This window comes from Thunnus maccoyii, chromosome 20 (assembly GCF_910596095.1).
Source record: "Thunnus maccoyii chromosome 20, fThuMac1.1, whole genome shotgun sequence".
Taxonomy (NCBI): domain Eukaryota; kingdom Metazoa; phylum Chordata; class Actinopteri; order Scombriformes; family Scombridae; genus Thunnus; species Thunnus maccoyii.
The window spans coordinates 26,946,482-26,968,111 of record NC_056552.1 but is presented as its reverse complement, the minus strand read 5'-3'; the positions used below and the strand labels follow the sequence as shown (position 1 = coordinate 26,968,111).

Here is a 21,630-nt window from a genome sequence, read left to right as displayed (position 1 = left end):
TGGTGATTTTTGACTGATCATATCTATTGTGGCTTAGTACTGTATGAAGCCTTTAACCTGATTTGATTCTTCCAGTGTGATCAGATGCCATGATACAAGTACAAGCATGATGAAGATGATGATGATAAAAATAAGCAAGGCTCTATGAGGATGTGTAGGTCTATTGTATACACTGGAGTGTGTGTATAACAGTTAATTTGACCAAAATCCACTGACTACCCCGTGATAGTCTACAGTTGATATCACATCTTTAGCATCACAATAAAAACTATATGCTTTCATATATATCGATACCAGTCATCAGTCCCACATCAGTCAAGTTCAAAATGCTATTAAGTGTTGGGTTGTGCTGAAACAGGATAAAATCATGTATTTTGAGTACAAACATTTTGAGTGTGAGTGTCTCTCTACTGTGGCTGGCAGTTATACTACACCTCATTCTTAGAGAGATTAGATTTGAGAGAAAGGATTTGTGCCTTTACCTGCTTTGTATGAATCCTATTATATTATATTATATTATATCATATTATATTATATTATATTATATTATATTATATTATATTATATTATATTATATTATATTATATTATATTATATTATATTATATATATGACAAAGTCAAATCAGTTAACAGTTCTGTCACTGTTCTCTTTCTCAAGGAAATCATAGAATGCTTTGAATACTTTTTATGAATTCTATATGTGTTATGTGAACATATAGTATATCTATATTACACTTTTATGGTTATGGTAAATGGTATAAAGAGAGAACCAGAGAGAATTTAGGGGTTGGAGGTTGAAAGGGATAGACAAAGAAAATCATACTACTGATAGCATGTACCTCAGTGATGGAGTGATGTTGCTTGCTTGCTGGTCCTTTGAGAGTACTGTTAGTCTGATTTATTTTTGACTCATTTATTCCAATTACCATTTGTGGCCCTAATGGGTGATTTGGGGTTTTTTTTGGTTTGGTATCATGACATGGATTCTCATAAGTCTGAGGTGAGATCTTGCTTATTATGGGATTTTGTAGAACAGATGATGCCATGTATCTTGAAAATGTTCTCAAGGCACTCTGCACTTTTAAAGGGGCACTCCGCTGATTTCACACATGAAGATCAGCTTACACATCACAGTGAATACTACACAGTAGGGGTGTCACAATATACTGGTATTGATGATAACTGTGATATTTAAAAAATAAAATATTGATATCATGTTAATAATATAGTGGAATATATTATATAGTGGATATATATATCCACTATACAATATATAGAGTACACTTTTTTCCTGCTTTTGAATGATGTTTATACTACACATATGATAATATTGTGTAAATAATCCAGCGACCCATCCACGGGTCATCACACTGTTAAGTGCACAACTACACTGCGTACACAACTCCTATCTTTAATTGGGTACTCATGCCACACATCTTTGGAAAGCTAAGATTCTTGTGATTCCATTGATGCAAACTATTTCAAGATACAATCACAACAGCAGGTACAATCAGTGCTTCTGTCAGACCACCAACAAACAAACAATTACAAAGTTTGTAAAGTTTGATACAACTCCGACAAAAAGGGTCTTGTTAGATTTGCAAAGATCCAGTCGATCCAATCCAGTAAAATATTTAGTCCAAAACACTGTGACTCCTGTGAGATTGACTGGACTCTATCTATCTAATATTTCTTGAACCCTTAATTTGTCATTGGTTTGCTCATAGAGTCAAACAGAGATTTCACCAATTTTATCATTAATTTGGGCCAGAAATCCAACTCTGGACGTGTAATTTTGTTGGCCTGGATCATCCAAGTCTTTGGCCTTGTAGGCCTTATTCTGGTCTTAGTGGTTCACTGGACCTGATCTTCATATTGCCATCCCACCTAAAGGAAGTTCCAACAACAACTCAGAAGAGACTATCTCCATGGCTCAAGTGCGGGAATTACTTGAGCAGCAAAAGGACTTTTATAAAACTCTTCTGTAACAACAGGAGAAAAACTTCAAATCTTGTGTTGAAATTCTTGTTGACTCCTCAAACAAAAGAGTTGGGGAGCTGCTGAGAGAAGTTCATGACCTCAGGGTAAGTCTGGAATTCACTACTGCAAGACATGGGGTGATACCTGCAAAGAGACCAAGAATGATGTGGAAACAGTCTGCAAAAGTCTTATCTCACTCAATGATAAAACTGATTATATAGAAGGTCAGTCTAGACGAAGTAATATTATCATTGATGGCATCAATGAATCAGTCAATGAAAAATGGTCTGATTCTGAGGACAAAGTGAAGAAGCCGCTGTCTGAGACGCTACACATAGACCACCGCAAAATTGAGTTGGAGCGGGCCCACAGATCTGGAGAGCTTTTTCCATCCTCCACTAGGCCCAGGCCCATTGTTGTCAAGTTTCTGCGTTATGTATAGCACCACTAAGTTTATGGAGCTGTTTGACTGTGATTCAAAATTTTTTAGCTCTTTGACTACTGAGTGTTTATCCTGCGACTATTTCAGTATTAATGGATTTAATAGTTTATTACTTGGCATGCCAAATTGAAAAAACAAACAAACAAACAAATAAAAAACACCTAATTCACAAAGACCAGCGCAAAATGCAACAAACAGTTAGAGTGATAAAAAATAAAAAAATAAAAATGTCCTGACAGCTGATGGAGCTCAGGATTCATCCATAAGGGCTGCTTTATTACAAATAATTCAACTGTATAGATCTGAATCTGTGTATAACAGTTGCCCTGTGTAGATGTGTAGCAAAACACAGAACACTAACTACCATCAGATCCTGACCAATCTGGTGTTTATGAAATTATCACTGCTGTGCCGCGTGCGTAAATGCGCACAGACGCACTTATCGTTTCAGCTGTTGAGTGATGCAGCCAGCTGTGACACACAGCCAGCTGTGGGCACCAAACAGAACATCAGTACTGATGTTTCTGTGAGATCTCGGACACATTCAGTGACACCTGAACATCATTATTGTAACATTCAGACATTAATCTAACATGTTTCAGACCTGCCTGAGTCACATTAATAGATGTAGCCTATTTTAATGGACATTTCAGTGGATTATGTTATAGATACGCAATACTAGAGAAGAAAAAGAAGCAAAATACATGAAAGTTGGTTTGTAATTTTGGAGAGCTCTGTGTGTGCACACCTCTGCTAATTATAGACACGGACACATTTAAGGCTCTGCTCACTCAAACAGGCGCAAAACAATGGCAAATTGCACTCAGCTGCAAAATGTAAATGTTTTAAATGTTAATCTGCAAAGTAGGTAATAATTAGGATATCAAATAAATGTAATAAAAAGTATAGTATTTGCCCCTGAAATATAGTGGAGTAGAATAAAACAGCATAAAATAAAAACTACTCTAGTTAAGTAGTACAAACTTAAGTACCACATTACAATTGTTCCCACTTCACTGTGCAGAATGATGTGTGTGCACACTTGAAGTGTGTTTTCATATTCATCTTGATGAAGGAGGAAAGTTTTTTTGTGCTCACTGAAAATCTGAGTTTAAGGTTGTACCAGCATTATTTGTGACATCACAACAATTTTGGAGAAAGTGGTCCAGTGTTCCTCCAGTTCACATACAGAGAATGGATAGCTATTTCAGTGAAGTAGGAGACACTTTGTTTCCAGCAGTTAAACTTTTGAAATGAAAACTATTTTTATAATGGATTTTTAATGAGGCAGAAGGAGGAGATGTCAATTTTAAGCATTTTTAAAGAAGAAATAAGAAATGTATTTGTAGAAAACCCATACTAGACACAAACTATTGGTTGAAGCAGAGTATTATAGTATATAGCTTAAAACATGTTGGGAGGGGATATTTAAGAAAGACCAATACTTCTTCCACCACAAAGCCTACCGTTAGGGCTCTGTAAATCCAGACAAACATCGCCCTCTGGTGGTCCCTTATGTGTACTACCGTTTTATTAAGAACAACAACAGCAGCACAGCACGGAAGGGAACACGATCCATTTAAACTGGCCAAATAGAACAGGTTGCAAAACGGAACTGTTGGAATAACGTCACTGGTTGCACATTTTTAACATTTAAACTCAGTATTGTCTGTTTTTTACAACCACCGCCAGGAAACTCCGCTGGGTTACGACCAAGAGGAACTGTCAAAGACGAACCAGTTTTTTTTAAGTAGCCTTCAGGACTGATACTGTGCAAGAGACCGAATATAACTACCGGTAATGGTTTTCTGTTTTGCCAAAACGGAAATATTTTTGTCCCAAGGAGTCTATAGTTTAGCATTCTGACGCAGTCTATTTTGATATTATCTACTGCGAACAAGATGGAGGGTAATAAGCTGTTGTTAAGTTGTCTGGTGTGTATGGACCTGTATTTAGTTTGGACTGTGTATTCACCGCGATTTTCAAGGTGAATTAACTTTTTACATTATATTTTTGTTGGACAGGTAGGACAGAGACGGGTAGAGATACCGCTGGAGGACTGTATCTGATGTAAGAGGAGTCACTCTGACAAGAAGAGCCAAGAAACAAGAAGAAGAGCCACCGGATGTGTAGTGAGTTTACTTCCAAAATAAAAGCGTAGAGCGTGTCCTCATCTGTACTGATTATGTGCACAAAAAACTGTGTTTTGATTAAGGGTAAATATTAAAAGGAGGACCTAATGTCACAAAATGACTGACTCAGGGGATAGAGAAAGTGCTTCTTGCTCCTCCGGCCTCAGTGGGACCGGGCTGGGTTTCCCCGCGGGCAGAGGGCTTCCCAGCCGGGTCAGAAGCCTGTCCTCCCCCACTCCTCATGGAAGACTGACATCCCTTAGAACCAGAGACCTGACACTGGGGGGAACCTTCAAAAAAACAAAGGTATGAGATTCTACACGGTGTAAATCTCAATATGAATTTTCAGGGGGTGGGTGGGGGTGGTGTTAGGGGACAGGGGACATGGCCCCTGCATGTTTTCAGAAGGCAGTATTAGACCTCTCCACATTTTACAGTCTGAAAACTAACATTATATATATTTAAAAACAGGAGAAACTGCATGCACAAGGACCACGCTGAAACAGTGCCCAAGTTATCCAATGACAGCCCGTTTTGAACTGTTAACATACACACACGCACAAGTAAGAATGGTCGTGTTTTGGTTACCTTAGAATGAGCCCTTTATATCTACATAGGCAGCAGGTCCTCTTCCACAGTAGCCCAGAACAGACAAACCACACTGGCTCTAGAGAGGGCCTTTTGCAAGTTTTGCAGCTACCATAGGTTGTCCTAAACACTTGGAGGGGGAGGGGGAGGGGAGGGCTATTCATTTGGTTGCAATCTGCAGCCCCACCACTAGATGCCACTAAATCTGGACACTGGTCCTTTAAGGTCAAGTTCAAATTCAAGGTCTTAGTAAGAAACTTTGATGTGGGTGTTAATATGAAGGATATCAGTTAAAAATGTCTTCTGCTAGTTAAAGATAAAAATCTGTATCATCACTAACATGCAAGTAACAACAAGTTTTCTGGTCATGTAATAGTTATAGCATATAAACTGTATAATACCATGTATCTGTAAGCACTTAGTTTTTTAATGTCAATAAAGATATAGTTGTTATTAACAGTGCAACTATGTTTATATTTCTCTCTGTTCTCTTTTTTCCAAAGAAAATCTTTGAGCCAAACGTCCATGCTGTGAGGAAAAGCAAAGATGAGTGAGTGACTATCCATAAGATAATTCCAGAGTCCTGTTTCATAATGAAAGTTTTAAGCATTACATATTGTGTGCTGGTCGTATGTAGTGTTTAATGATTGTAAACATCATGTCTGATTCTTCCAGGTTAAAGGAAGAGATGCATGTGGCTCCAAAAAAGGAGAGAAGAGAGAGGGAGGAGAGGAGAAGAGAGAACAGAGGGAGGAGAAGAGAGAAGCCTCAGACCATCCAGTCTCACTCCATATTTGAGCAGGGTCCTGCTGACACTGTACGCAAAACAGGTGTAGACCTTTTTTCTGTAATATTCTTCCTTTTTCAGTAAAATGTAAACATGCATTTGTGAATGAATGAATCAATCAATTTCTTTATCAACTCTTCCTCTCTTCAGGTTGGCGTGGTGCTACAGACCTGTGTGACTCCACCGCTTCTCCTGTCTGTAAACTTGTGAAAAAAGAGAGGAAAGAATCTGAGGAGGATGAAGATGAGATGCTCAGAGAACTTCAAAGAGATAATGTGAGTTACATACTAGATCAGGAGTCCCAACTATCAAATCTGATCCATGAGAGAATTTCATGAAGCCCCCACATGTTTAGAAATTATTGTCACATATGACAGGTTCAGTTTTTTATTTTATGTTCCCAGTCTTTTGAGTTATCATTTAATTTAATTTTTTTGAGTTATCAAAAAAAACCCTAACCCTAACCCATTCATATTTAATATTTAGCAGGCTGTACCTAACTCTGCAATGTTAACACTAGCTGTGACCAATAGGGGCACTGTATCACAAAGCAAGTTCAGCTTAACCTAACCCTAACCCTTGCTTCATAAAGCTGAACCCTGTGATCCTGGATAACTGGCAAAAAGCTGGTGATACTCTGGGTTTTCCAATCCAGCTATAAGCATGTTCATGTGAAACAGGCGAACGTCTTCGTTACAAGATAATCACATGAAACATCGACAGAACCATGAGCTTTGTATTTAATATAAAACTGTGGTATCCGTAGGGAAATAAGATTATTGTGGCAGCATGAAGTGATGTTCGGCAGAGTGAAATACAGTACATACAATATAGAAGAGAATAAGAGGCATAGAAACAGAAGGATTAATATTAAGATATTTTAATAATATACAGTATATAAAAAACAGAGTACACCCCTGTGCAATATCACTAAAATATTAAATTATTCAAAATTGTATCATCTTTCAATAATTTTAGTATTTTTAGGGTGATGTGTAGGGTATTTGATCTTATTGATAGTTAAAAACAAACAGGTTAGATAGACTACATTGAAAATACAGGTGTCAAAGTACAACCTCAGTGCAACAAAAGTGAGTACACCTGTGACCACTGAAACAAAAATGATTAAATCTGTGACTTCCAGTTCAGACTAATTGCCCGAACAAGGTTATAGAAGAACCTGTGAAGACCACAACTTTCTCAGTTTTGGCCTGGGTTGTGTCTAATGCAACATGGCTCCACATGGAAAGGAATCACATGTAAGAAACCAGATTGTGAGACTTCATAAAGATGGGGGAGGGTACAAAATCATCAGTAGGCTACTGAACAGAAGCCAAAACACAGCTGCAGCAGTGGTTAGGAGGTACAGGAGGACACATACTACCAATAACACAAGGCACAGTGGCTGTCCTTGAAAAATGACGGCATGCACAATTCACTATTTACGCAACCTTGCATTGATAAACAGACGGGCAAGTGCTTCTGACTTGGCACAAGGATTATCTGTGCAAACTGGTGTTCCAGTGACTGCTCAGACAGTGCGAAGGACACTGCATGAAGTCAGCCTCTATGGATGACATTCAAGAAGAAAACCATTGCGCACAAAATTGCCAGATTAAACTTTGCCAAAGAACATGAAAAGAAGCCTGATGAATACTGGCGACATATCCTTTGGTCAGATGAAACCAAAATAAATTAGTTTGGATCAGATGGGGTCCAGCATGTTTGGAGTGGACCTGGCCAGGACTACCACAGTGACTACATAGTGCCAACTGTGAAACATGGAGGTGGGAGTGTGCTGATATGACTGTATATGACTGGTATCTTCCATGCCCAGGAGGATCCAATCTGTCTTAAAAAAATAAAGCAGGCAAAATATACAAAATATTAAAAATTAAAAGAACAGAATCTCACTAATGAAGGCTCTGTTGACTTTTGTTGCAGTTCGATCTTAAGTATGGACCTTCCATTATAGTTTAATTAGTCAAACATTCTGTTTTTCCAGTGAATTGGCTGAATTCTTCTTGGGTTTTGTCTAAAACCAAGCAAAATTGTATTAAATGGAAACATTTTAGTGATTGTACTCAATTTTGTTATATATTGTATACTGTAGATATAATACATATAATAATCCATTTTCCCCTAGTGACATTTGTGCTTTTCAGTCTCATGATGAACAAACTACTGTATTATGAATAGATGATACACTTTGAACCAGTAAAAAGTAACATAAAGCTGTTTCTGCTGGCAAAGCAGAGAGGAAAAATACAGACAGTCTGTGGGAAAAAAAGGCTTTAAGTAAAGAAATGAATAAATCAGTCAGATAGATTGCATTTGCATTTACTTAACATTTACTGAACTAATTAATCATCTTTCATTGTTATCTCTCTGTGAGAGAGCTTGTTTTAAACCCAGAATGAACATGTGTTAAAAAGCTTCTATATATGTAATTATCATGGAAAGCACAGTAATTCTATTCATTGATAAAAATGTCTCTCTTGCTTTTTATTATTTTGTCTAATAAATGTAATAATTACTGTCCCTGCCAGGATCCTGTAGGAGTGATGACTCAATTTTTTCAATGAAATGTAGTCAGACGAACAGTTTACCATGGTGATCTACCCCACTTAAAATGTAGCCAGTTTTTAAAAGCCAAAAAGTTAAGCCCAAAGATAACTGGATAACGCACTAATCTCACTGCACTGCAAGTCCTTGCACTCTGATTTACTGCAGTGCACCTGACACCAAGCTGTCTCTTTCTAGACCTAAAAGAAAGGTTGACCCGGAGCACAGACAGTCTCAAGAGAGGAAGGTGGAGATTTATTTTTATGAAGTGAAATGTAGCTCTTCTTGTCTTGTCTCATTCTTGTGTCATCATCTGTGGGTTTGCACAATATGTGGCTTCACAGCATGAGTTTGTATAACCATAATAATAAGAATCACCCTCACCATCATCATTTGTTCATTTGAATGCAGTAACTGATACTACTGTATGTCTTTCCACCTACAGTTTATCGATGACCCAGGTTTGAAGAATGATGCCAAGCTGAAACCCATCCAGCTGCCTCTGTCTCAGTCCAGCAGCTTCATGAAGAGTCAAACACTGACATGTGAGGAAACCACCACAGAATGATCTTTCATGCTGCTGGTCCATTGTTGTTTTTAAGTGTTTGTTATCGTCATGTTGGCAGGTACAGAGAACCCTCCTCTGTTCAGACCTCCATCCTGGGGAGCTCAGGGTAGAGCAGGTCACAGCAGTACACAGCTGCCCAAAGAAGGACAGCCATCCCTGGTAGAACTGCTGCAGGATCTCAGCCTGTCTGGCAGAGAGGAGCTCTTTTTCATGCAGTTACCTGACTGTATGCCGGCCAGAGCATCTGCACAAAAGGCCAACCCTGCTCTCAGATCTACAGCAGAGAAACCTGCCAAGAAGGACAACAAGTCTGAAGACAAGAGGCCTGTGCATCTGCAAGCACAAGTGAGTTAACAGAAGGACCGATAACATTGATATTCTTTTTATAAATGCAACACCTATTGCATGTCTGTCTGTCCTGGAAGAAGGATCCCTCCTCTGTTGCACTTTTGAGACTTTTCTGTTTTTCTCTCTTGTAGGTGTTTTGTGGAGTTTTTTTTCTCTTCCAAGTCAAGGGTCTAATTGTAGACTCTTGATTTAAACTGTAGAAACCTCTGTGACAAATTTGATATTTTGTGCTGTATAAATGACGTTGGTCTAACATTTGTTGTCAGAAACATGTTTCAGTCTGTAAAACCTTCGGTGAAACCTCCCTCATCCTGCCTGAAAGAGCTGCTAACTAGGGTTAAATACTGATCTAAGTATCTCCTGTGAATGCTTTTAAAACTGCTTCCAAATCCTGTGAAAAATACCTTTGGGAATTTGAGATTTTTATCATGTGTGCTTGGTTGTCTGAATGTAACTGTGTGTTCAAGTGCTGAAGAAACAGTGACATCAGCTGTTTAACTATATCAACTCTTCAGCTGCAGGCATTACTTTTAACTCTTCATGCTAATGCTAATGGCAGTTTACAGTCCAGGGGCCAGATGTGTTAATGATGCATAAGCATAAAACTTGTGTATGCTATTTCCCACACATAAAACTGGTATTTATAAAAACAGAATGTGTTTCTTCACACCAGGCGTACATGCTGTAGATTCTGTAGATTCATCACTATGGAGCAACGCCTTTACATTACTCATAGTCTTTTGATTGTAAAATGGACTGCATTTATATAGCGCTTTTCTAGACATCTGACCATTCAAAGCGCTTTTACATGTCAACATGTCATTTACAATACATGTCAACATTCACCCATTCATACGCTGATGGAAGAGGCTGCCATGCAAGGTGCCAATCTAATGCACATTCACACACTCACACACCGTTGGCGCAGCCATTGGTATCATGCCCAAGCACACTTCGACATGCAGACCGCAGGAGCCAGGAATCAAACTGTCGATCTTGCGATTAGTGGATGACTTGCTCTACCTCCTTAGCCATCCATTGTTAATATAAAAATATTGATTAGAGCAACTTTTTTAATAGTTTTGGTATTACATGACATGTTAAAATTTGAATTACTATATCAGATGTTGTCAGTTTCAATCCAAAACCATTAGCTTTCAAAAGAGTCAGTTATGAACAGGTTGTGTAATAATATTGATCATATTGCATTTTATTTGTGTAGTACCTTTCATACATGAAACGCAGCTCAAAGTGTTGTGTATCTTTGTGTCTCCTCAGGAGGCTGTGGTGAAGGAGGGCTGTCCTGTACTGTCAGAATTCTCAGATGGACTTCTTGGTAAACTCCAGATCAGAAAATCAGGAAAGGTGGAGCTGAAGTTGGGTGATATTGTCATGGACGTCTCTGAGGGAGCTGCATTCTCCTTCCTTCAGGTGTGTTGTATGATCATGTGTTTTATGTGTATTTTTATGTTGGAGTGCATGAGATTGTTGTTTTGACCACTTAACATTGTGTACCATGTACATTATATAACACAAAGTTCACTTTTGTGGGATTATTTGGCACTGACACTAGTTGATCCATCTGAGCCTCTTGAAAGGCAATTTGGAAACTTGCAGTGGATATTCATGCTCCCCAGAGGACGATCTTAAATGGTTTTGGTGAGCCTCTGACCTTTCCTCTAATGTCACCATGAGGCCAAACTTTCCAATCATTCACAGTTCTAACAGGCAGATTGTAATGACATTCACCGATCACATTTCATGCTCCCCACAACATGAACCACAGAATTTCCATTTTGGAAACTCTTGCACACAAGATATGGCTCAGAGTCAATCCATAACTTTTGTATTGTTTGTATAGAGTGACTTTAATACCAGTCACTGGGGGCTGGGGCTTTAATTAGTTATAGAAAGAGCTATAACTAACAGTTATTCTTATTATCAACTATTTTTGATTGATTGTTTTTTTCTTTAAAATGTCAGAATATATTGAAAAAATGCCCATTACAGTTTCCTAAAGCCGAAGGTGGCATTTTCAGGTTGCTTGTTTTGTACAACCAACAGACCAAAATCTAATCAATTCACACTAATATGCAAGAGAAAAATAGCAAATCCTCACATTTGAAAAGCTGAAACCATGAAGGTATGGCTTTTCTGCTTGACAAATTAAAAATTATTAATCAGTTCTAAACATTTTTGTCCATTTTCTATCAGTTGACTAATCAATCCATTGAGTAGTTCTTTCAGCACAACTCTCATGTGAACTGACTAAAGTGTATTTTTATTTGCTATTAAGGATTCTTGCAAGTGTAGACTCCAGGCTAAAACTACTCAACACAGATAACAAAACTGCAACACCAAACTATTATCATTACAGCAGATCAAAGTGTGGAATACTGAGTTCATATATGATTAGAACAACAAAGCCATGCTTCCATTATTAACATGGAAGCGATCTTGTCTCCTTCCTTTGCAGCAACTGGTGTCTGTGCATCTGTCTGATAGTCGGACTGGAGACATGATGGTGTTAGGAAACGTCCAACACAAACTGGTCTTATCTCCTGACTTCCAGGCTTTACTGCAACAAGCTGCAACACAGCAGCAACAAGGCCCCTGATAATCTCTCATCTACTGCACAGAAACCCAACAGAGGGGAAAGTTACAAACTGTAACGCAAGTAAATTTTGTTACTGCACAGAGAATCACTGTGGGGGAAATGTGCTCAAACTCTATATAGTCTAATGTCTATTCTTCAAACTTCTGGTTGGAGGTTTATAAGGCAGCTAGGTAGGTTACCTTCAGTAAGCTACTGTTATTGTTTTGTGCTGTGAAGTCATTTAAATGCTGTTAACATTTGAAATTCAAATGATAGAAAAACAGTCTTGTAAAATTTGAAAGATTTTGTTTTTGTCTCTGTGTGAAGCAGTGAGGACGCTGACAGAGGGTATGTGTTTTTGTAAAGAAACAAATTGTGATGTGGTATTTACACGGTGTCTGACTCAACCCACTTACCCAAAAGGATGCAGTCATATACTGTTACCTGAGCACTGATCACCCGATTACACCTCCATCAGCACTATACACACTAGCACAGCAGTCAACGTGATTATGAGCTTGGTCCAGGGTCCTTGAAACCTTGTAGCTGATGGTTTGGTCTGTCACAGCATCCACTGGGAAGGAATCAAAGGTTATCAACTGGAAGTCACCTGGATTGTGCAAAGTAATGTGGCACTTAATATGGAGATATTTTGTAGACCTCTCTCTTCCCATTTGTTTAATGTTTTGGCTTCAGGAGACCAAAAGATGCAAGACAAATTTACATTCCTGTACTGCTCAAGTACTGCTACTGCACTGATGATGGACACGACAGTTTGGAATTTGTAACGTTTGTAGTATTTAGCAAACTTGGATACAGAGTATTGTTTTCAGTATTTTTATTAGATTTTTATGTCTTTGTGTTTTTTTTACTGCTTTATTACTTTATATACATTTTATATGTATTATTTAATTTTAACAGCACCTGAAAATCCAAATTTTGCTGACCTCCAGTAGATAAAGTTGTCACATTCGTCAAGGTTTTTATATTAACAACCAACCAGGATTTGAAACTTTTGTATAAAAGTTATATATTACTCTCCAGAGATCCTCAGCTCTAGAATGAAAAAAATTTAGTCTAAAAAAATACCCATCACTAAAATTTAGTGATGGGTATACCAATCACTTTTATACCTTTTGATATCTGGTGTTTTATGCACTGTCTGTTCTTCTGGTTTCTGCCTTCTTTATTTTATTTCTGTATCTTTGTCTTTATTGTTTGTGTAAAGCACTTTTTAAGATTAGGTTTGAGTGAAAAACCCAGAAAAGGTTAGTGAAACAAGGCTTTTCAGCTTGGCGTTCAGTAACTCTTTGGTGAAAATGCTGTACTGATGGTATATTACAGATGAACTCTTTCAGGTTTATCTGGGATAACCAAAGTAAACTTTACTTTGGTGAGGTGCTTGATGACTCTCCCAAGTAGAACTACAAGAAGTCATTATTCCATAGTATCTGACCTAATGCAATGAGATCTTTGATGGAATTTCTGTGAAATCATAACATGAAGATATGATCTTGTTATTGTTCTACAATATTATGTAGTCCACATTAATTGAGCAAACTGTAATTAAAAAAAACAAAAAGAGTAAATAATTTTCCAGCCTCTAAAGCACCAGAATGCAGGTCGTTAATTTGAATATTGTGCTATATTTTGATTATCAGAAAAAAATCCAGATTATGAAAATGATCTCAACCATATTACCCTAATTTGACCTCACTCATCTTAATGCATCTGTACAGCAAGAGCCTCCGAAGTCCAGAACAATATTTTTTTAGCTTCTGTGCCCGAGATAAAACATTCAGGGGTTTGCCTATTGTGTTGCTACTTTGTTCTGTGTTCTTAACTTGGCTTTTGTGTGTGATTTTTGACAACATAAATAGGTCACTTTGTAGAAAAGTGTATGTAAATGTTTATTCAGTAAAGACATAATACAAAGAAGACAAACTGAAGTTAATGATGTCTAAATATGTTAGCACTTACACATTCTACAAACAAAAGGAACTGTCAATACTCAAAAGTATGTTCTTCATAACTAACAGGTCTGTGACTTCACAATCATGACGACCAGGAAAACTGGATTTTAGGATTATTAACTGACATTTCTTACACATAAAGGTAGGTTCTTTTGTGCCACATGTGTGAACTGCAGTCCTTTTCAGCTGGCATTTGATATGACCTTACATGCCATCAAAACATAATTATTTGGATGAACACGCTGTGGAAAAAAGCTCATTTTATTATCAGTTATAACAGGGTTTTTACAGCTGTTAACAGAACAAAAGACAGAATAAGCTTTACTGGAGCAATGCATAATTTGGACTTGAAGTATTTAAAAACCAAAAGGTCAGTTGATATTACAGTATTTCACAGTTTGAGGTTGCAACTGTACAAGCTTATGATACAGTAATAACGAAAACGATGATGCAAAGAATTCAGTCAGGTTGCGTTCATGGGTACCGCAAAGTAAGTGCCGTCTGTAAATTTGCGATCAATTCCACTTTTCTCAGAGTAGAAAGTTGCTGGAAACTGGCCAACAAACGGCACTTTGGAACACACATACTCTAAAGGACAAGGCTGGAGTTATTCTAGTTTTCTGACTGTCAACAAATCCCATAAAAAGACCAAAACCAACATGTATTAAAGCGTTTTTCAATAGCCACCCTGTCTGTGGTACTTCATGTGCTACAGCTCCAAAAACTATTCAAAAGACATCAGTGAGTCACACTGTTGCACTGGATGACATGTTCTTTCATTACCATACACAGACTGTAGTTTATTTTGACAGTCTCACACACAGTCCAGTCCAGCTGCCAGAAATACTCTACCAAATATGGATTTATGTGGATTTAGTTTGAGTAATGTTTGAGTAATGAGGCCAGCTATTATATGTAAATTACTGAGCCTTTAAAAAAAAAAGAAACTATATATTTGTGCCATTTTTAAAGATTCACATCTTCAGTTGGAAACAATGGGCTTGGAGACGGAGACAGTGTAGGGAATTATTGAGGTATTGAGAGACACATAAACATGTTGGTGTGGGTCTTCTCAGGGGAACTCTTGACAACAAGAAAAATACAGAACAGCAATCTTATCTTTGGAACAGTAACAGTATCCTTTACATTCCCTTAAGCATACTGTGGTAACAATCAGGGCTATGAAACCTTTTAGACATTGCAAAACTGAAGCATAAACAGTATCCATGCCTCCTATTGTCACTTTAACACCTCATTTAAATGTCTACATTTCTGAAATCCACAGTCCCACTTGACATTATGTGAGGGATTCAACCAACCAATTGAGACCAGGATGTATTTATAGAAAGGGTGAGAATAAGCCTATATTTTGCCATGTAAAAAGCCTGCTTTCAATGATTTGTTGTTATTGTCACTGAACAGAGGCACTGATGGGATGCTGTGAGATGATCTGAATACTGTAATAGTTTTTGCCCTGTTGAACCTAAGAAGCATTCATGACAACTGAAAACTTCGTCTTCCAAGGCATAGGGAAAAACTAAGCAGAGCACAGCCCTGGGTCCTCAGAACTTTGGTCTGCAGTTGTCATGAACACACTTTTTTCCCTCTAAACTCAGTAGGTAATCTTACGTCTTTTTTGGACTTCTGACAGTTTTTGTGGAGATACTTTTTGTCGTCTTCCTGGTTGTTTTTGACTTTGTTGTCGCACCAGCCTTCTTCACCGCTTTAGCCTTCTTTGTTCCTTTCCTTGCTGCTGGAGTTTTAGCAGCAGGTTTTTTCTTGGCAGACAGGGTCTGGTCTCTGATCAGGTCTTCTCGTCCAATCTCCACCATGTGCTCCTCCCACGACTTCATCTCATTCTTGTAGCGAATTTTGTCATCCTCAGCCAGTTGTGTGTAGACCTGAGATGTGGAACAAAGAGAAGATCTGAGTATTGATACAACAGTACACAAGTATAAGAAGAAAGAATAAGGAATGAATGTGTGGCCAACCTGTTTCTGATGGCTGAACATATTCTTCCAGTCCTCCAACAGAGACTTCATCTTTGCCTGCATTAACATCAGCATCAACATTATATCAATGACACTGAAATTCTCTTTATACAGTACAAGCACACAATGATCTAACTATAGAGCAAGGACTTTCTGTCTGTATGTATAGTATGTATGTTTGTCCTTTGCATAACTTGAGAACTGTTCATCTGATCTGCTTCACACTTGGCATGTGTATTACTGGGGAACCAAGAACATGCAGTGTCGAATTCGGTGCAACACATTCATTATTAATATTAAAAAACTTTGAATGACAAGCGATCAGTGAGCTGCTCAGCTTTGCAGCAGAGAAGGGCTGTATAGTGAGTCAGAGAAAAGTATTTTCACATGATTTGCTCTAAAAAGAGAAAAGTACACAGCAAATAATATTAATAAATATAAGCAAACGAACAGCGAGCCACTCAGCTGTGTCTGAGCGCAGAGTAAGGAAAGAGCGGGGTGCTGAAGTGATACTCATCCACACCTCACATCAACAGTATTAATATTTCTTTGTGTTGAAGCAGCAGCTGGAGGCCAAGCAATCACATTTTGAACGGGCACTGCACTAGCAAGTACCAAATCCATTAAACCACAGATGGTACCGGGGTGGGCTTAAGCTCTGAGTCTTTTACTGTTCATCACATGTAGCATTTTGGGTACTAAACCCAAATCATAGCTGCATAGAAATCAACATGTTTTGAACGGAATGGTCAAAACACTGACGGACTGGAAAACCTGTGCAGTCTTTTTACTCAGCCCCCTAGGGAGTACCAGCTGGGAGTTTCCAGTGGCTAGCTCTCATGTCCTGACAGTCAGGCCACTGAAAGGAAGCAAGTAAAGTAAAAACAATGGGGGACAAGTTGTGAAAGCCAAATTGCCAACTTTACAACAGTCTTGGTAGCGCATCTCATTGTGTGTGTGTGTGTGTGTGTGAGGATTGATTGATAAAACGTGAACACTGTTAGAAGGCATGTTGGGGACATTAAAATGTCTCAGAAAGCTGAACGACATACTATAACAGACAGCGGCTTGTCCCTGGTAATGATGATACTGCAGCACTGAAGACGCTGCCTGCCAGTTATCCTTATAGAGTGTAAAATGCAGATCTTACACAAGCTCTCCCTCACTGTGTCTCTCTCAGTCTCCAAATACAAGTTCTCCACATTTATTTTCTCTGTTTGTTAAAAACGTATTAAGGTATTATCATTATAGCTGTGACCATATGTGTACTAACCTTTTGTCTATTTTAACTAGTAGGAAACAACTTCTGAAGTGGTCACCATCTTAAAACATCCACATCCAGATTTTGACAAATATCAGATATAATAAGTCTTCGCTTATTCCCTGAAGACCTCTGGTGCTGTCTTCAGCTTTGCTTAGCATCATCAGTAAATTATTTGTTTACTTCCTGAATCCTGTTACTTGTTACCCACAGGAAAACCACGAGAGCAGGTGGCAGTCTGTATGGAACCGGGCTAATCTGCTGAGGGAGGAGGGATGAGGGAAAAAACTACACTAGGTGGAGACCAGAGACAACTGAAATATGCAATGATATAATGTTAAATCTTAGTGGGTTAATGTGATTTCTCATAAGTATAGGGCATCATCTCAAAATTCAAATGTTCATAATTAAAAAATAAGACTTCATAAGACATATGGTCTTAAATTGCTTTGTTAAGACACCATGTGTGACTGATTTTGGTCAGACCATTCCATGTATCAGAGAGCATCTCATGTCACCTTATGTCAACAAATCTGAACTGTCCCTTTAAATGTCATGTCACGGTGCTGTGATTCCTGACCTGTGTGGTGGTTCCTCTGGCCTCCTCAAAGTGCTCCGACATGAAGATGTTGAACGGAGAGCGAGGACGTTTGGGCTTCCCCAGAATGGTTAACTCCTAGATAACACACACACACACACATATATATATTGTTCACACATTTCACCATCAACAATGTGACAATTGGTTGGATGGGGTTTAGCACTCAGATTGCTGACTGGGGCTTCAACAGTTCCACAGTTAGATGTTCATAGAAGTCAATTCCCGTATGAGACAGTGATAAAAAGTCTTAAGCCTGCAGTGCGGAACTTTTACGTCCGTTACATTCAAGCCCTTGCCAAACAAGTTCACACTTCAATGCTGATTACACCACCAGATAAATCTCTCTGCATTTCACAGCATACAGAGTTTGTAGTCTGGTGTCAGGTTTGACATTCCCGTGCTGGCTGGATGAATGCATACTGCACATGCTCTATGGGCAGAGCATGCACACTAGACACTTCTGTTCTCTGCTAACTTGAATGGGGATAAAATGATTTAATCACACACCTTTCCAAATATTGTCGGACCGAATGGATCAAATTCCACGGCAGAGCCTCTGATGTAAGCACGTGTCGATAGTGTTTTTGTAATTACTTTCACTTCCAGAATGGGGAGACAAAAGTCCCACACTCCAGCTTTAAATATTTTTCTTATCTGTTGCAGGCAGTAATGTTAGTCATAAAATGTTTTATATCTGATTCACTGATGTGTGTGGAATTTGATGAGTTTGGATAGCAAGCCTAAGATTAGTTTCTACGAGCACAGAAATGAAAATGTATCTTGAAGCTCATGACAAAAAAGCACCCCAGCCTTCACCTGTTTCCTATCTTCTTCTATTTTTCTTACCCTCTTCTTGCGGATGGCCTTCCTCTTGGCCATCCTCTGCCTCTTCTCCAGGGCTTGTTGCTGGACTTGTGCTGGGGTCAGCTGGGCCTGGTAGCGCTGGAAGTCTACCTTAAACTGCTCCCTGGCCCGCAGAGAGGCTTCCTCAAATGGCTTTATGGAGCAGAGACCAACAAAAGCTATAGTCACAACAACAGACTGTGGAAAGACTGCATGAAAACAGAGGACACTGTGTATGCGTTTTACACTTTATCACTATCCCAGAGAGGATTTGCCACTGGCATATCCTACAATGTATGCACTCAAGGCACTATTTAAAACTTAGGTAGAAAGCACATGGTTTATATGTTTAGGATGGAAATACCCGTTTCTCTTCTGGGCTCAAGGTTCTCCACTGCTGGGCGATCTTCCTGATGATATCCACTGATTTGATTTCTGAAGGAAACCATTTCAAGATGATTAAGAACAGAGTTGTATCATTTTAGTCATTTACTTGTGATAAAAAAATCTCAGAAATGACATTTCAATGTGATTTTAATAGCCTTCTTTTACACTGCTTACTGTAAAGTATTATGAGCTATTATCGCCATGTTCATGTAGCAAGCTTATGACATCAGTAACTTGAATTACATTCTGGAGAAGTATCAAGTGTTGCAGATTTACCTGGGTTTTGTCTGGTCATGACTGGCTGCTGCTGGAGAACATATCTCATGTATCCGTTGAGAGGCCTTTTTGGAGGGCCGCTAGCCTGAGAGGTCAGACATTTCACTGAGTTGATGAACACAGCTGGGAGGACTCCGGTACACCTAGTACACACACGCACATATACACAAACATGATATTATACAGAGAGAATCCTAGCATCCATTCTCAGTCATGGAGAGAACGTCACACAATACTCCTTCCAAAAATCTTCAATTTAGTGGTGCCCACACAAGAGCAACACAACACACTAGTGTGAATATCTCTTTTCTTTAAAGTCTGAATTCAGCATATAGCACACACACACGTCTATAAATGTTCTATCAGTTTTCCTCTTGTTCATTAAATCTTCTTACTCTATAATCCGCTGTGGAAATGTATCGGTTTTGTTTACATTAAGTACTGCTTACTGGATTATCTTTTGTGTATATTATGGCACAAGTAGGGCTGCAACTAACCATTATTTTCATAATCCATTTCATAGTTGATTAGTCTTGGTGGTGAAAAATGTCGACCACCTTTTTTTCCAAAGCCCAAGATGCCATTCAAAATATATTATTTTGTCCCAACCAACAATCCACAACCTAAAGATATTCAATTTATATTCAGTCAAAGATATTTAGTTGAAAAAGATTAAAGAAACCAGTAAATATTCACATTTAAGGAGCTGTAACCTTTTAGCAGTTTTTTTTAATGATGCAAAATAATTAATTAATTAATTAATTGTCAAAATAGTGGTGATTAATGTTCTGTCTACAAACTAATCGTTGCAGTTTTAGGCTTAAGCTCTACAATAAAACAGCAACTTTGGAAACTTTTATTCCACCTCTAGCTCTAAGCACATGTGCACTACTTTCAATGTAATGTAACGTTATCCACTTTGAATATGGCATAATACTCAGTAAAAGCACAGTAATTCACTCATCTTTTCTACTTAACGTTATGGCTGACCTACACAATTGCTAACTAATGCTACGCTCTGCAAAACACATTTCCATTAAAGTGTCCTTGTAAGTGCAACCTTACAGTATACAGAATACCAAGAGAGCAAGCTAATAGCAGGCTAACTTAGCTCTGCCACAACTTCAGCTAACACAGTACGGTGGCTTTAGGTTAGCTACCTTGCAAGACTGCTTGTGCAGCTGAAGACATTGAAGGACTTAGCCAGCAGGCTAACACTTGCTGTCATTAAGCTGAACGGAGCCATGTCAGCGTGAATACACGTAAAAGGCTGTTAAGCGGGGTAATGAAAGACAGACGTATTGTCCCACGAATCAAGCGTATCGCTATTATCACACATGAGATGTTTCTGGTTGAAACCACAGATGTATATAAAGACTCTTCTCCTTGTTGACATGCAGCAGCTGCAAAAGGCGCCTTCACCCTCCCCCAGTGGATTGTGGGAAAAAAAGGTCAAAGAAAGCAGCCGCTTCTATTTTTTTAAACAGCTTTATTGATAGAGGTGTACAACAAGTTTACAGTACTTTGTGTATAGCCATGGCCTATGGTGTTTACAGCTTGAGTCTGCGATCGCAAACACGCCAGGGGGACTCAAGGCTGCGACAAAAAAATAATAATATCTAAAGCTTACAGTGGTTATACGTGCTACGTTTCAACAACTTTTTTTTTGTGCATTCAGATATTGAAGAAATGTATTGTTTAATATGGACAGTCAGGTCTGAAAAGTTTGGCTTTGTGAGAATTGGATTTGAGAATATACAATTTGGTCAAAATAGTAAGCAATTTAATCAAATAAAACTGCGAACAGAGTAAATCGTGACAATTTATTCAACAGTTGTTTTGTATGTGGGCAGGACCAAAATAAATGTACCCATCTCTCTGCTCTCTGAGCTTCCCACAAAAGGTACAACTTACATCATCGTCTTTCTTGAGCTTCTGCAAATACTGATTAGTAGGATAAAACTTGTGAAATATTTTCAAAAATATAGTCAAAAAAAAAAAAAAAAAACAGCAATAGCCAAACTCTTTCCCAACAAATATCTCCAACATATGTGGACCAATATGATAAGGCAGAAGGTGTACTTATGATGTCTTGTTAAAAGTTGATGGATTGCCTTATTGTTATTCTTAGTTTGCCATAAAGAAAGCAGCAGCTTCATCTTAAAGGTGCAGTGTGTAGAATAGTGGCATATAGTGGAACAGACTTGGCAGAAATGGAATGTAATATTCATAACTATGTTTTAATTTGTATATAATTACCTGAAAATAAGATTTGTTGTGTTTTTGTCACC

The 21,630-nt window shown here is 38.3% G+C and overlaps 2 protein-coding genes across 4 annotated transcripts; one reads left to right on the top strand and one right to left on the bottom strand.

Moving 5' to 3' along the window:
* The first annotated feature begins 3,915 nt into the window (after positions 1 to 3,915).
* Positions 3,916 to 12,393, top strand: zgc:171971 (uncharacterized protein LOC569690 homolog). 3 transcript variants are annotated; one of them, XM_042396986.1, is made up of 11 exons: positions 3,916 to 4,024; positions 4,116 to 4,220; positions 4,448 to 4,555; positions 4,639 to 4,861; positions 5,647 to 5,693; positions 5,819 to 5,973; positions 6,081 to 6,205; positions 8,941 to 9,040; positions 9,122 to 9,408; positions 10,690 to 10,842; positions 11,888 to 12,393. In XM_042396986.1, the coding sequence occupies exons 4-11, from the start codon at positions 4,673 to 4,675 to the stop codon at positions 12,026 to 12,028; spliced, it is 1,197 nt and encodes a 398-aa protein (XP_042252920.1). In that variant the 5' UTR covers positions 3,916 to 4,024; positions 4,116 to 4,220; positions 4,448 to 4,555; positions 4,639 to 4,672; the 3' UTR covers positions 12,029 to 12,393. The 3 variants fall into 3 exon arrangements, with proteins under 3 accessions (XP_042252920.1, XP_042252921.1, XP_042252922.1); XM_042396987.1 differs by having other exon boundaries at positions 3,935 to 4,220; positions 4,654 to 4,861; XM_042396988.1 differs by lacking the exons at positions 3,916 to 4,024; positions 4,116 to 4,220; positions 4,448 to 4,555 and adding an exon at positions 5,027 to 5,118 and having other exon boundaries at positions 4,771 to 4,861.
* A 1,830-nt stretch (positions 12,394 to 14,223) lies between these two features.
* Positions 14,224 to 20,761, bottom strand: tfam (transcription factor A, mitochondrial). Its single transcript, XM_042396989.1, has 7 exons — positions 20,500 to 20,761; positions 19,340 to 19,482; positions 19,041 to 19,111; positions 18,680 to 18,829; positions 17,813 to 17,908; positions 15,972 to 16,028; positions 14,224 to 15,881 (listed from the first exon to the last, which is right to left on the bottom strand). The coding sequence occupies exons 1-7, from the start codon at positions 20,583 to 20,585 to the stop codon at positions 15,606 to 15,608; spliced, it is 879 nt and encodes a 292-aa protein (XP_042252923.1). The 5' UTR covers positions 20,586 to 20,761; the 3' UTR covers positions 14,224 to 15,605.
* Positions 20,762 to 21,630: the final 869 nt, after the last annotated feature.

Bases quoted from the DNA above. Each gene is read 5' to 3' on its own strand.
- tfam (XM_042396989.1), bottom strand. From the start codon at position 20,585: ATGGCTCCGTTCAGCTTAATGACAGCAAGTGTTAGCCTGCTGGCTAAG. The intron at 19,483-20,499 runs GTAGCTAACCTA...TGTGTGTACTAG, and splicing joins TGCACAAGCAGTCTTGCAAG to GTGTACCGGAGTCCTCCCAG. The intron at 18,830-19,040 runs GTATTTCCATCC...TGCTCCATAAAG, and splicing joins TGAGCCCAGAAGAGAAACGG to CCATTTGAGGAAGCCTCTCT.
- zgc:171971 (XM_042396986.1), top strand. From the start codon at position 4,673: ATGACTGACTCAGGGGATAGAGAAAGTGCTTCTTGCTCCTCCGGCCTC. The intron at 4,862-5,646 runs GTATGAGATTCT...TTTTTTCCAAAG, and splicing joins GAACCTTCAAAAAAACAAAG to AAAATCTTTGAGCCAAACGT. The intron at 9,409-10,689 runs GTGAGTTAACAG...GTGTCTCCTCAG, and splicing joins CTGTGCATCTGCAAGCACAA to GAGGCTGTGGTGAAGGAGGG.